Source organism: Lycium ferocissimum, chromosome 2 (assembly GCF_029784015.1).
Source record: "Lycium ferocissimum isolate CSIRO_LF1 chromosome 2, AGI_CSIRO_Lferr_CH_V1, whole genome shotgun sequence".
NCBI classification, from domain to species: Eukaryota; Viridiplantae; Streptophyta; class Magnoliopsida; order Solanales; family Solanaceae; genus Lycium; species Lycium ferocissimum.
In genome coordinates, this window is record NC_081343.1 from 40,358,142 (window position 1) to 40,373,575 (window position 15,434).

Here is a 15,434-nt window from a genome sequence, read left to right on the forward strand (position 1 = left end):
TAAATCTAATATTGTAAATCACAAAAGTTAGTGTAAGAAATCAAATGGTTGAATACATCAATTGTTCTTAAAATTTGTTAGTCCACACTCGAATTACGATTTGTCTCAATTAAGCACCCGAACACATGATAAAGTGTTTCTACTATGTATTTTTCATTAATTTTTTTAAAAAAACTTGTAAGTTTTCTCAAGTGTCTATTTTGTAGATAAGTTGACAACTTAAAATATGTCACTTTTGTTAACTATATGCAATATGCATTAGCATTAATAAGCCATAATACTTAGTACATTTTCTGAGACTAATATATATAATGAAAGGAGATGATATAATTATATGTAACACAATAGGATCTCGAGAAGAAACACAAAAACTTATTCAAAAGATGCTTTAATTCAAGTATACAGTCAAGTTTAAGTATTTAGGGGTTATCGTATTTAGCCAAATCAAATTAAATTATTTCCTCTGTTCCAATTCACGTGGTATAATTCAAATTTTCAGAATCAAATAAGACACATATGCTCTTTAGATATTTTAAATTATTAATTATTAGGACTTATAATATTTTTTATATAATTCTAAATATATAAATTATATAAAAAAATTGTCTTCTAAATTCACGTTAAAATAAAGAAATTTAACTCAGGGATGTGACCCGTTTGACGCAAGGGCGGACTAACAAAGAGTAAGAGAAAAAGACATAAATGGTCCCTTAATTATGAGAGTAGGTTCAAAATAGTCCCTTAACTATGCACTTAACGATTTTGGTCCTTTAAGTTTGTCACAAGTTATCAAAAATGGTCCCTTAACTATGACGGTTGGTTAAAAATAGTCCCTTAAGTATGCACTTAACAGTTTTGGTCCTTTAGGTTCGCCAAAAGTTAACACTTTTAGCCTCCGACAAAATATTCATCGAACTCTGTTTGTTAGATTTGACTAGAACTATAAAAAAAAAAGGGGAAAAAATAGCGAGAATTCACATTTAGAGGTACACATTATTAAAGAAACAGCCAAATACCTCGGGACAAAACCGACGGATGTCAGACGGTTATAGGAAAAAATCGAGGAAAAACCTACAAACTTGATAATGTCATAAAATTGTGTCTCGGAACACAAACATCGACGAGCTCTGTCGATTAAAACCAAGGGTATCAATCGGCTAAGTAAAATACACTATACTTATTTATACTGAAAACCCGTCATAAAAATAAATACCTCCATTGTAGCGATTCCTTTTTTTAAAAAAAAAATCCACGCATTTTTTCTCGAAAATAACCGGCCGACGTTCGTTGATTTTCATAAAAATAAAAAAAAATAAAAAATAGTATCTCTCGATTTTATCCATCGGTTTCCATCCATCATTTTTTCGCTTGTTTTTAGTAGTGATAACTTTTGTAGTTTCTGCTATTTCTAATTTCTTTCTCAAGTCTGGTGAATTTTACTTAGCTGATGGACTCCCTCGATTTTAATCGACAGAGTACGTAGGTCTTTGTGTTCCGAGACACTATTTTCTGCCATTATCAAGTCTGTAGGTTTTTCCTCGATTTTTCCCTATAACTATCTGACGTTAGTCAGTTTTGTCCCGAGGTGTTTGGCCGTTTCTTTAATAATGTGTACCTCTAAATATGAGTTCTCGCTATTTTTTTCCCTTTTTTTCATAGTTCTCATCAAATCTAACAAACAGAGTTCGATGAATATTTTATCGGAGACTAAAAGTATTAACTTTTGGTGAACTTAAAGGACCAAAACTGTTAAGTGCATATTTAAGGGACTATTTTTAACCAATCCTTATAGTTAAGGGACCATTTTTATTAACTTGTGACAAACTTAAAGGACCAAAACCGTTAAATGCATAGTTGAGGGACTATTTTGAACCTACTCTGATAGTTTCTCATAGTTAAGGGACCATTTATGTCCTTTTCTCCAAAGAGTAATATGTCACCGGTTTCGAGGGAGTGGCAGCACACTTTATTTCAGTCACTAGGGAGATACAAGTTTATGCCGAAACCCAAAACCGGAGAAAGCTTATTGATGGAGAGGGTAAGGGTTCGATTGATATTCAAGGACCCCAACATTCTCAGCGACTCACAGAAATCAGAGGGTTTGAGGCGTAGTTGGTTTCTACTCAAACCCCAACAGCAACACAAAACTATCTCTGATGTTTCCTCTCATATTCTCACCACTTTTCAACTCCATCACTCTTGTCCTCATGGCCTTCTCCTCTCTGTAAGTTCTTCAATCTTGGGTTGTTTTTTGTTCATTCAGTTCGCTGTGCTTGCGTGCACTTTCACTGAGAGTAGCATATGGAGAAATCACCTACTCCCTCCGTCCCAGTCCCCTTTTATATTACTCTTTTCTTTTTAGTCCGTCCAAAAAAAGAATTGACACATTTTTATATTTAGAAATTATTTAGCTTCAAAATTTCAGTTTTACCCTTAATGAAATGATTTACAACCAAATAGACATTCAAGGCTTGTTTTAGACCACGAGTTCTAAAAGTCTTCTCATATTTATTAAACTCCGTGCGCAGTCAAACACCTCCGTGTAAAATGGGATGGAAGGAGTGCCTTTTTTTTTTGTTTTCTGGTGGAGCTGAAAATCTGGTTACCTTTTGTCTTTCGTTGACTGCTAGGCCACATCCTTTAGGGGTCGTTTGGTTGCTGATTAGGAGCTAAGTTATTCTTGTATTAAATCCTGCGTAAGTAATCTACCATGTTTGGTAGCATTCTTTTGCTATGTATAAAATTCAACTCACCTAATAAGGTGTTTGGTTTGCAATTTAGAAATTCGCATAAGTAATATTTTATGCAAGTTAGAAGATGGAATAACTTATCCCTGCATAAAATAATACTACAAGATTCCCTCATAACTAATCCCTGCATAACTCTAACCAAAGAACCAGACGACCCCTTAGGGCTCATTTGGTACGATGGATGAGCAAAAATATTCCTGGGATAAAAATTTAGTGCCACCTTATCCCACGTTTGGTTGGAATAAAAACTCGGGATAACTAATCCCGGGATTAGTTATCCCGAGATTATAGTGTTTTTTTATCCCACATTGAGGGTGGAATAACAATCCCGGGATAACTAATCCCGGAATTAGTTATCCCGGGATAACTTGTTTTCTAACCAAACGAGCCCTTAGTGTAGTAACAAAGGGCTTCAAAAATTGTTGTCCACTCCTAAGTTTGAGATTAGTATTTTATTTAATCCCCTTCCCTAAATTTCTGGCTCCACTACTGGCTAGGCCGCATCCTTTGGTGCTTGATTTTACATTGTTGATCGAACCTGGAGATAGAAAGTTTCTATTGCTGCTCTGTTGCTGAAAGTTAACATTTCTATGACATTAGATTGTTAAGTGGCTCACTTTCTTGTCATACACTTGCAGATGGATGGTTTTCTCTTGCCTCCCTTTGAATCAACTTGTATCTTGAAGGATAAATGTATAGTCAGGTTTGCTAAATTGCGGCTTTCTCAACTGCTTTCTAAAAATTGTATTGTTATTGTTATTATTATTACTATTATTGCTATTCATAAAGATTATATTCTCAAAACTCATATGCTAGTGTGAAGAAGAAAGGAGATGTTTTAGCCATTGAAGGAAATGATGCGCCTAATATAGCTGAGAATAACAGAATTGTTGAGAAGCAACCTGTAAACACAGGACAATTGCCGTTGGCTAATAAGGAGTTTGACAATGAATCTGGAGGTTATGAGAGTGAAGATGAGTCTGAAGATGAGGAAGGGTCAGGTCTGGAAAATTCCTTGGGTTGTAATGTGATCTCCAGGAAAAGGAAATCAGAAACACTTCCTAGCTCGGAGTAATTTCTTGATCACTTGTTTGGTGATTCTGATCTGCCAAGACTTTGGTTTTGTAAGGCTCACAATTGAATTCTTGAATCTTTTTTTCTTCACAGGAAGAAGAAACATTGTTCTGACGTTGCTGAGAAGGTTGATGAGCAGACCAAGAAATCTCAACAAGATCTCACAAGCAAGAAGAGTCTTTGCAAGCAAAAGAAGGTAGCTAATCCGGATAGCAAAGATGTGGATAATAACAAAGGAACTGCTGAAAGTAGCAAGGTCGATGCCAGTATTTCCGGCCTGAAAAAGTATGGCTATTGGAAGCTGCAATCTCATTCTTCGAGTGATTACAGTTTATTTTCGGCTATTATTGCTTTATTTGGTCAGTTTCTGCCTATTTTCTTGGTAGATTGCTTTGAAAGACTTAGTGTGGTAATGACTTAGAGGGTACATTCCTTTGCGCAACACCACTTAGTTGAGGGTTTATTCATTTCCACTGCAACCATTTAAGCATCAATAACAAAATTGAAGGTGTTGCTTGTCCCCATTTCGATGAGTGTTTCTTTGCCCATGTATTTTCTTTGCATGTTTTTGGGTATCAGTTAAGTGTTGCTCACTTCTTGTGCGGAGTATGCATTTTGGTGTTTGAATGTAAAGTCCAAATTTATAGGAACTAATAAAACAGTAGAGCCATGTTGAATGAGAGCCTGAATACCCCATCTTTCCTTGTCGGGCATCTTGTAAGTTCCCCAAGTTTATCTTTGTCCATGTTCTGCTGGTGAAAATCTTGAATTTATTTTCTTCATAATAATTCCACATAAGTTGTCCCTAATCTGATATTTGTTTGAGGTGGCTTGACAAGTTCAGTCTTTTAGATGAAAAGTGCAAGATCCAGGAAAATTTATATTTAAAGTTACTTCTCTTCTGATGACTTAGGCGTTTCTGAGTGCATCCTATTCTGTTTCTATGCATGCAGAGATGTCCAATATCTTCGTACGTTACTGAATTTTTTTTCTGTTTTCTATAGAAATAATGAGTTTCAAGAGAAAGACGTGGAGAATGTGGAGGCAACCACCAAGCCTGAGAGAGTTAAAAAGGTCCATTTCTACAACTTTTCTCATACATCCCTTAGAAAAATTGGCAACAAATAGTCCTACAGTTGGTGGAGCTATTTCAGAAAATTGTTTGAAACTGTGTAGACTAATACTGCATCTGCATTGTAGTAGAAGTGTTACTTAAAAGTGATATTTGTTCTTGTCACAAACCGACCTTATCAGAGTTGTTGTCTAGTATAGTTGAGTTTGTTGGCAAGCCGTGGAAGCAGCCACTAATGCTTGCATTAGGGCAGGCTGTCTACATCACACCCCTTGGGTTGCGGCCCTTCCCCCGACCCTGCTAACATGGGATGCTTTGTGCACCGGGCTTCCCTTTATAGTTGAATTTAGCCTCTTGAGGGGGGAATTTGTAGGTATTTCACAAGTAATATTCTCCTACTCATGACCAGTTAGTCTGTGTTTCAAATAATTTCCATTAAATATCATTTTGAATTGCTTTTTTCAATTTTCCTTCGGAAGATTTGCTTAAAAATTCTTGCAGTGCTCAGGTGTTGATTCTTTCTGTCAGGGCCCTAGTAGAAGTGCCCGGAAACAATATGCGAAAAGGCAACGGTTGCGAGAAATGCTCAAATTTTATGAGAATGTAGCTGCTGAATCAGAGGGACTTGTAAGTAATTATAAGATGTAGACATGCCAACTCCTGTTTCCATTAGATGTTATATTTGCTCGGCAAAATTTTGCTGTGAAACTGGAAGGAAATGCAGGCTAATGCTGGAAGAAGAGCTGGTAACTTGCACTCAAAGTGGCATGTTAATGGTGAGACTGATGGCAGAGCAAAGGGTCGTGTAAGTAGTGAGATACCGTGAAGTACTTCTCGCTTTGGCTTCTGTTTCATGTATCGAAAACTTATATTATATACTTTGCAGGGGAATTGGAGGCAGCAACAAAGCAAAACTAAAAATCAAGAGGTGATTGGCCAACCAAAAGGACTTGTGAGTAATCAGACTTGAACAGATGTTTTAATTCTTCTGTATAGTCTCATTTCTGTTGACAAAGCAGTGTCTCTCATGTAGCTGCACTGGAAGCAATCACGCGAAGAAGATAAGGGTGGAAATACAAACAGACAAGAGCAGGCGAATGAAAAAAGCACTATGTGTGAAAAACCAGGTCAAGACATTGATATGGAGGATGAAATTGTTCCAGGTTGTTCTGTTGTTTTATGATACAGCTCTCTTTTTCCCTTCTTTGTCTTTCTCTGTCTCCCCCCCTCCTCCTCCACTTTTCAGGCTTCCTGCCAGTATTTAAAACATTAATTTGGGTTAACCACTTCTTTCACTTGGTGTCAGTATTGCGTTCTTTAATATTGAAGAACTCTAGAGTCTGAAAATCTTCTGGTTAATGCAGATCAAGCTTTGCAGCAGGATCAAGTGCAAGAGGTAGGTCCAGCAATAGTTCATATTATGATGTTCTTCCAATTAATCTCTTGAATTTCTATATATAAGTCAACGCAAGAGTTTTAGATACCAAAAGTAGAGTTGTCAAGTATAAAATTTCTCAAGAATGTCATTTTGGGATTCACACTCAAGCTTAACAATTTGGGGTGCTAATATTAGGAGAAAATAGATCTGGAACACACTATCTTTGTGCAGTGTATGTGGACTAGTTGGTTAGAAATAAATAAATGTTGTTTTGAAGGAAAAAAGTGGCAACTCTCTTATGTTAAAGACAGATGTTTACAAGAGTCTTTCTTTTGGTGTAAGGATAGGGGATGGAAGAAGTGAATCAACTTTTTCAGTTTTTGGATTCTATGAATTTGATATAGCTGCCAAACCGAACTTGTTTGGTCCGAGGCATAGTTTTTATTATTAATACTTTCTCCTTTTCTGTACACTTGTTGTACCTTCTTAGTACTCATTAATGGAACTTTACTTTATCAAAAATAAGAAGAAGAGAGATGCTAATTTAATTTACGTTGCTCTTAAAGGTTTAATGGATGATTAGCTTTAAGTTGCACCATAAAAGGAATCTGTGAGTGGAGACGAATCCTCATTGAAATTGGTCATGAATGACATATAAGATGGCTCCTGTATATAGGAGTTTAAGCTACAAGACATAAAAGAGTTACTCCCTCCATTTCAATTTGTTTGTCTTACTTTCCTTTTTAGTCCGTTTAAAAAAGATTGCCTCTTTCCTAATTTGGCAAAATCTTAATTTCAACATCCCACAAGGCATGTTTAGCACCACAAGGTTAAACGGCATTTTGGTACATTATACATTTTAGTTTAAGACCACAAGATTTCAAAAGCCTTTACTTTCTTATACTCCGTGCCAAGTCAAACTAAGACAAACAATTTGAAACGGGGGGAGTATTAAATAAGAAATCAACTATATTTGTTATCTCCAGTTTTTTTTTCTAGTAAGACGCATCGAGGTAACTCCATTTGTTAGGAAGATGGATTACTGGAGGTGCTTGAGCAGAGTACAATTGAATTTACATCCTGTGTGAGTGGATCTCTACGTGTGTCATGTTTTGAACTTTAGTTACTATATAGTTAGGTATGCAACCTCTGATCTTAATGCTAATTGCCGACCTGTGTGAGTGGATCTCTATGTGTGTCGTGTTTTGAACTTTAGTTACTATATAGTTAGGTATGCAACCTCTGATCTTAATGCTAATTGCCGAAGCCTTCTTGCAACAGCTTGTAATAATAAACTCTGTCTTCTTGCAGATAGATTTTTCGTCAGTTCTTGAAGTTCGCCTTGTCAAAAATGGTACTTCAGACTCTGTAGCAGGACTTTCTGGTCAGCCCAGTGAAGGTCCTGTGACAAACGGTACTTCAGACTCTGTAGCAGGACTTTCTGGTCAGCCCAGTAAAGGTCCGGCTTCAAACGAATCAAATCCAGTGCTTAGCACCAGTGAGAAGAAAACTGATGGCCCAACTACAGGTAATTATCATTGTTATTCCATTGCTTATATAGTGGAGTTAGTTGGAGGGAATTTCATTAGATCCACGTTATTTTTCCTTTCCATTTGAGTCATGATAATTTGACTGTTTGTGAACCATGGAAAACAAACACATTCTGTTCATAAAGGCGGGAGATGATGTTTTCTGTTATAATAACCCCTTTGATGACTAGTCATTACTGAATTATGAATTTCGTGGAATTTCATAACTAGACTTTAATGTTATTTGCAGACAATGTAGTAGTAAACCTCTGGGAACAACTCAGTGAGACCATAAAGGCCAATACAGAACAGTCATATGAAGAAAGTAGCTGGGGTAAGTGGAACCCTGCAAAGAGCTCATGGTCGCATAGAGCTTTGACAGGAAGTGCTTGTGGTCCTACGATGGCCTTGAGAGGCAGAGGTCGTGGTCCTACAATGGCCAGAGGCAGAGGTCGTGGTCCTACAATGGCCTTCAGAGGCCGTGGTCGTGGTCCTACAATGGCTTTCAGAGGCCGTGGTCGTGGCTACAATGGCCGTTGAAAGATTTAAAAAATGAATTATGAGATGAAGCAAACCTTGTATATACTGTTCTTTACTCTCAAAATTTTAGCTGAATGAAGAAAGACAAACTCCGTTTGGTAGGTATCAGGGGAAAGTTTGCTGCTTACAGTAGCAGCAAGTTAGTGATCTTAATGCATTCCCTGGTGAATTTTGCTAGTGTTACCTTTGGCCGTCTCGCAGCTAGCATTTAAAATATGTACTATATGTAGCTTGCCAAAACTTCTTGTTGTATTGTACTGCGAGTGTCTATGCAAATCTGGTTTGAACTTTTGGTGTAAGATATTCTAGCCTTTTCCTATTATTTTTGTGTTATGGTTATGTACTTCCTCGCCCGTGTAAAAGTAAAGGAGATGTGATAGTCAAGAGATGGGCGCAAAGATATATGTGATGGTCAAGAGATGGGCGCAAAGATATATGTGATAGTCAAGAGATGGGCAGCCAAGATATCAAGAGAAACACAAAAGGAATCAGATTACCTCAAGGAATCCTCACACTTAAATGAATAAAATCTATAGAGTTCATCTCTCCTGTGTGGTTTGCGAGCTATTGCGCATGAGTTGGGTTTATCCTGTGCGCACCCGAAGGATAGCGGTTGCGGGTTCTCATGTCATAAAAAAATAATAATCTATAGAGTTCACCAAGAAGCATTCGAGTTTCCTAAGTCTCACTATGGAGAACTTTTAACCACCAAAAACATCATAAGATGATGCTTCACATTTTTCAAGGCTATTTTACAACAAAAGAAAACCCTCAAGTCTTTCTTTAATAGGCCAACATGCCTAAAATGATTAAAAATAGCAAATAACTTAAAATAGACTTAAGTGGCATGTGACAAACCAATAAAACTAATCAAAAACTCTCAACTTATGCAAAATTAGTCGTGCTCAAGGATCAACATCAACTAGGCTAGTTGTGCAACTACTAAAAGGGGCTTTCTCAAGCTTTGTTGTTTTCTTGTCTTCCTCTCTTCCAACTCGACAATAGAACCTTAAATATGTTGCAACTCTTGGGAAGTTCCTCTAAAGTCTTCAACTCATCAGTCATCACCCATTAAAAGACATCTCTTAGTTTTCACTTCAAGGCCTTGGAGCTAATTAGCCATAACGACAACCTAATTACAAAAATGATAGTGAGTTGCAAAGAGCTAATTAGCCGTAGGGGCTCCAATGAACTCTTGAGTTCATATGGTATTATGGATGTACAACTATAATACTACAAAGAGAAAAAAGACGTCACCCCAAACTTCGAAGCACGAAAACTCACTTTAAAGCAACTAAACTTAAGTTGTATTTATATACCCCCTTAACAACTTTCATCATAATTAAATACAACCCCAAATGCCGACATGACAAAAAAAAAAAAAAAAAAACCAAAAAAAAACTAAGAGAGTAAAGAACACAAAAAGGTGGACCCACTGATATATATATATATATATATATATATATAAAAATAAAATAATTATGTTTTTCTTAATTTTTTATTTTCATTTTAGGTTATCTTTTTCTCTTTCGTCTTTTTCCTTTCTCTTTCTTGTTCTTTTCCACCCATCCTCTGCCATTTCCGTCAATATTGTTTCCCCTTCTCCATGTCATTCTCCTTTTCTTTTCTATTTCTTTGTAAACAAATTTGGTTAATGAGTTTTATTACATAATAAAAGAAATATGAAATTCATTTCTTAGATAGATTAATTAATGTGGGTTTGGTTGGCCGGAAAGTTATCGCCGACGTCATTTTTCCGGATGAAATTGGTGGCAAGGGGAGCTTTTGTGGTGAGGTTTAGTTGCTAAAGTGAGTTTTCGTGCCAAGTTCAGGGGTGAAATGATGTCTTTTCTCTACTACAAATTATTCAAAGAATCAACAACTTGTGTGAGAGATCATTAAAGTGATGTCATTATTGAGAAAAATTATTTATATTCAGTGTTCCTATCAAACTAATAAATGCATGACATATATCTTTAAAATAAATTTTAAATAACAATAATTAATTAATTAATATGTAAGATAATTATTCCCTCCATTCATTTTTACTTGTCCACTATACTAAGAATTCATTTTCACTTTTACATGTCACTTTTAACATATCAAGGGAAAAACAAATATTTTTTCATGTTTTACCCTTAATATTAATTATTTATTCCTCAAATCATTTCTCAAATCTTAAGGCTGATTAAACACTAATTAATATGAGTATTATGGTAAAGTATTCATTGTCAATTATTATTTCTCTCAGGATGTGTAAAGTCCAACTTTGACAAGTAAAAGTGATCGGTGGGAGCGTTAATGTTAAGTTAACTTTATCTGGACAAGTAATTACCAAAAGAAAAAAAAAACCCGAACGAGAGCAAGCAGGGGTGTCAATGATTTTTCAAAAACCGATTGAACCGATCGACCCGTACCGTACCGAACCGGTTTTTAGGTTCTTTTTAATAAAACTGAAGGTTTTAAAATAAATCGATAACCATACCGAATAATTAGGGTGTGTTTTTTACTGTAAAAAATACCAAAAAAATACCTGTTGTTGATACAATTGATACAATTTTTGATACAATTATTGGTTTGCCGCCTTACTACCTACAAGATCCATCAATCCATTGTATAGTTCTAGTTTTTAATAATTTTAATATTCTTTTAGAAGCAACGAATATACGTATTTATCGTGTAGTGTGTTCCTTATAAGTTATAAATAGATGTCGTTGTATTTGTGAGCATCAATAATGTAGTGTTTCCAGTTTGTTTCTTCCATAATTTTTTAATCCTTGCCAAAGTATTGCATTAGGTGATTTTTTAAAAAATACCGAAAATTAACTGAATCGTACCGATACTAAAGAAAAACCTATCTCATTGGGACGGTTTTCAAAAGTTTAATTTTGGTTAAATATAGTAGAATAACCGAATAATTGATATGGTATAAGTTTTTGCAAAAAACCGATCGAACCGAACCATTGACACCCCGTAAGAGAGCAAGTGGTCTTTTAAGTGGCGAGTGATCTACCTTCCAATCAGTTAAATTTAACGGTCCAATTTGCAAACTAATTATTATTATTATTATGATTTTAAAAAAACGAATCCAATGTTGAAACAAACAAAATCCAAAAAAATAAAACTAGCCGTTACAAAAACCAGGAGCGTCAAAAGCTCAACGTACTTCTTTCCCTCTTCCATTGATGAATGCATCAAGAACCAGAAAACCCTAACCAAACAATCAGCAATACCACAAAAACCCTAATTCTAATCAACAATTACATTGCTTTTCCAGTGACTTTAATGGATTCCAACTCCAAATCCACTAGGCTAATTACGCCTAAGAAATGCTCCAAGAATACCGAAAATTTGAACCCCAATGTCGAAAACAGTCCAGTTTTTTCAAAATCTTGTAAATCACCATTGATTTCCAAATCGGTGACGAAAACCCAGAAACCAGTTTCAAGAAACACTAACACAAATTCAAATCAATTGTCTTCACCTTCACCGAAAAACAAGATTCGTCAGAGGAAGTTTGTGATCGCGAAGAAGAAGAAGACTAATGGAGATAATCTGAACCCTTCAATGGTTTGTAAGTGTAATAATAAGGCTGGTGTTGAGAAAAAGAAGTGTCTTTGTGTTGCTTATGAGACTCTCAGGGCTTCTCAAGAAGAGTTCTTCAAGAATCGCGGTGGAAATGATCTTGATGAGAATGAATTAGAGAAGTTGGATCGCGACGAGTCTTTGATTCAAAACACTGAGATGTCAAAACAAGACGTGGGTTCGGGTGAAAAGAGGGGGAGGGAAAGGTTGTTGGAACAAGTAGGACAAAGTGTACCTGAAAATAGTGCTGGAAAAGTGAAGCATTTAGTTAAGGCTTTTGAGAAGCTGCTCTCAATGCCCAAAACAGATGAGTGTGAGGAGAAAGTGGAAAAAGATGAAAAGGAAGAAGAAGATTGTAGAAAGGGACAAAAATGGGCATTGCCTGGCTTACAGACACAGGTATCCGCCGTTTCTTCGTTTTGTCCATCGGATTTTTTCCTCACTACCGAGAGTTTAGGCTTGGATCCACGTCGTGCCTCCTCATTGGATAGCAGCAACGGATGGTTAGTACTCGAAACACCATTGATTCTTTTAACTTTTCTATTCACTTTCCAATATTATAAGGGTTCATTAGAAATCAACTAGTTTTAAGCTGATTGTCAACCTATTTCAACCTTCGTTTATCTGAGTTTGTATATGGTGGGTTAGTATAGCAGAATGTTTATGATTGAGATGTAACTTTTGCTTGCCGTTGTTCTTTTATTCCTCGCTGAAATGGATCCTCTTTTTGTCCTATTCCAAGCTTCAGTAATTCAAGCAGGACATCAGGTGATGGTCGAAGGAGCAGACGCGATGTAAGAACTTATAATCCATCAGCATTAGATGGAGGGAATTCATGTTGATCTTTATTCACTTATTTTCATTCTTAATGCTGCAGAGTGCTGAATCAGCAGGCACATTTACTAGAAGAAACTGGAAGAGAAGACAGCAGCTCAAAGCGACCTCCCAAAAGCCCTTCAAACTTAGAACTGAGGTTAGTGAATTGTGTGTTTGGTTGCTCTAGCATTGGCTAATTGGTTGCTTCTTGTGCAAAGATGACCAAATATGCAGTTGCATTTAAATTCTCTTTGTTGATATTCATAATGTTCGTTGTTCCCTGATCACTAGCAGGGTGGTATTTATTTGTATAGGTTCCTATTCTTTGATAAACCGGTTAATTGTGTCCTTTCATTGTGGAACTGCATATATATATATATATATATCTGCCTTTTCAATTTAGGATGTCATGTTCAATCCAATTAATCATTTACCAATTTACTTGGGTAGTTGCTTAGATTGTCTATTGCTGCAGGAAAGGGGAAAAGGTAAGGAGGAAGAATTTTTTAAGAAAGTGCAACAAATGGCGGAGGAAGAGGAGAAACAGCGGATACCAATTGCACAAGGCCTTCCATGGACGACAGACGAGCCAGAGGTAGCATAAGCTTTTCACTAGTCATTACTTTGTATGTGAATGCATTGATCTACAAGATTATCTTGTTTAACTATGCCTGGAACTTAAAAGGGAATGCATCTTGTTGATCTCATATTTGGGGACTGGAATTTTGAAATAAAATCAAAGAGAAAATAAAGTAAAATGTTATAGGCAGTTCATGTTATTACCTCTCTGACCATGCACAAGTCTTTTGCACTTGGGATTATACTTGCGAAACTGAATTTGTTTTCAACTGTTCAGTCTTTGTCAAAGCCTCTGGTAAAAGAGATCACAAGGCCAGTTGATCTGGTGCTGCACAGTGACATTAGGGCTGTTGAACGTTCTGAGTTTGACCATCAGGTAAAATTTGTTTATTCTTTTTTAACTTTGGCCATTCATTAACCTAGATTAATTTCTCTTCACGAAAAGTGGCTTTAATTTTGTGCAAAATGCTGCTATGAATAAACTCAAATTTTTGTTTTCGTCGAAAATATTTCATATGAAACATGTAACGTCTGTGTAAAGAGATTCTCAAAGAAAGTGTGCCAATATGAGGACCCGAGCAAATTTCTTCCAGTGAAGGAAGGGGCTAGTTTTAGATTCTTTTTCAATGTTATAAATTTACTAGGAAAGCATGTGAAATGCTTGCATTTATTTGTACTCAATTTTTGTTTTCATCGAGAATATTTCATATGAAACATGTAACGTCTGTGCAAAGAGATTTTCAAAGAAAGTGTGCCAATAGGAGGACCTGAGCAAATTTCTTCCAGTGAAGGAAGGGGCTAGTTTTAGATTCTTGTTCCATGTTATAAATTTACTAGGAAAGCATGTGAAGTGCTTGCATTTATTTGTAAAGAAATAACCAAAGAGTGTGCTGTATCTCAGGTTGCAGAAAAATTGAGCTATATTGAACAATACAAAATGGAAAGAGAGAGACTACAGAAGGTAAGCCAAACAAACTTTTTGGGATGAAATACGCATATATCTGCAGTTTTGCACTTCCATCCATAATTATCTTTCTTTTTGATTTTTGATTACTTTCTCTAGATGGCTGAGGAAGAAGAAATTAGGAGGCTGAGAAAGGAACTTGTTCCGAAAGCTCAACCAATGCCCTACTTTGACAGGCCTTTCATTCCTAGAAGGTAACATGTTTCCAACTTTACTTTATGTACAAGCTTTACATGAGCATTATTTCTAAATAGGAAATTTGGTGTGTTCTGCATTAGGTCAGTAAAAAATCCTACCATGCCAAGAGATCCAAAGTTCCATATACCTCAACACAAGAAGATCAAGTGCTGTATGTCTTTGAATGATATGTACATACACAACAAGAACGAATGGGGATGCAGCGATGAACTTTGAGGGAGTGTCCTGCATATCATCGATTCATATTCTTTTATTCAGTGTGTATATGAAGCAATAATTTTTCTTAATCGTCTCAATGTTGATAGAGGAAAAGGAAACAGTGTTTTTGGTACAATAGTATGCCATCTTAATCAACAACTCTCTATTGGCACAATCAGAGTACTTCTGTGATTATGCTTATGAATGAGAACATTTTGATCCTCCAGTTTTTTCCATTGAAATGATTGTTGAACTTACTCTTCCCGTTGCTCGGCGTTTTATTGCCAACCTTTTTGATATGTCAATAGTGCAACTATGATCAGCATTGATCACAACTTGAAATCTACCTAAAAGTGAAGCAAATAATGAACTGGAATTCTGACTCCTGAAAAGAAAAATAAATTAAGGCAATGAGATTTTTTAGTTTATTTGAGATGCTACGTGGATTACCAAGGGCAATTAAGATGAATTGGTTGTTTAGTTCATCAGATAAAGAAACAAATTTTCGGAACCTTGGTTCGTTATTATTTGGCTGCTTCAGTTTCCGTTTCGCAGAATTGCCCTTCTTTTGGGGTGGTCTTTAAATTTTTTTTTTCATTTGAAATGTTTAAATTTTCATTCCTTATAGTTGACAAATTCTGAGTATTTTAAAAAAATTATAAGTACATTTAAATTTCAATATAATTAAAAAGATACACTTTTGAAGGAATTACCAAAGTTATCTTGTGAATCGTCATACTTATTTAACAAA

The 15,434-nt window shown here is 35.8% G+C and overlaps 2 protein-coding genes across 10 annotated transcripts; both read left to right on the plus strand.

The window, feature by feature from the left end:
* Nucleotides 1-2,016: 2,016 nt before the first annotated feature.
* On the plus strand, nt 2,017-8,642 carry LOC132037412 (coilin-like). Of its 7 annotated transcripts, XM_059427955.1 has the most exons (13): nt 2,017-2,224; nt 3,389-3,453; nt 3,567-3,821; nt 3,918-4,109; nt 4,829-4,898; nt 5,398-5,523; nt 5,609-5,701; nt 5,783-5,848; nt 5,930-6,023; nt 6,261-6,292; nt 7,586-7,802; nt 8,063-8,224; nt 8,255-8,642. In XM_059427955.1, exons 1-13 carry the CDS (start codon nt 2,030-2,032, stop codon nt 8,341-8,343), a joined length of 1,656 nt encoding a protein of 551 aa, XP_059283938.1. In that variant the 5' UTR covers nt 2,017-2,029; the 3' UTR covers nt 8,344-8,642. The 7 variants fall into 7 exon arrangements, with proteins under 7 accessions (XP_059283938.1, XP_059283913.1, XP_059283917.1 ...); XM_059427930.1 differs by having other exon boundaries at nt 8,063-8,642; XM_059427934.1 differs by having other exon boundaries at nt 8,066-8,642.
* A 2,818-nt stretch (nt 8,643-11,460) lies between these two features.
* LOC132037454 (microtubule-destabilizing protein 60-like) lies at nt 11,461-14,944 on the plus strand. Of its 3 annotated transcripts, none has more exons than XM_059427980.1 (8): nt 11,461-12,431; nt 12,671-12,722; nt 12,806-12,901; nt 13,220-13,339; nt 13,601-13,699; nt 14,225-14,284; nt 14,387-14,481; nt 14,566-14,944. In XM_059427980.1, exons 1-8 carry the CDS (start codon nt 11,533-11,535, stop codon nt 14,699-14,701), a joined length of 1,557 nt encoding a protein of 518 aa, XP_059283963.1. In that variant the 5' UTR covers nt 11,461-11,532; the 3' UTR covers nt 14,702-14,944. The 3 variants fall into 3 exon arrangements, with proteins under 3 accessions (XP_059283963.1, XP_059283978.1, XP_059283970.1); XM_059427995.1 differs by having other exon boundaries at nt 14,571-14,944; XM_059427987.1 differs by having other exon boundaries at nt 12,677-12,722.
* The last annotated feature ends 490 nt before the right edge of the window (nt 14,945-15,434 follow it).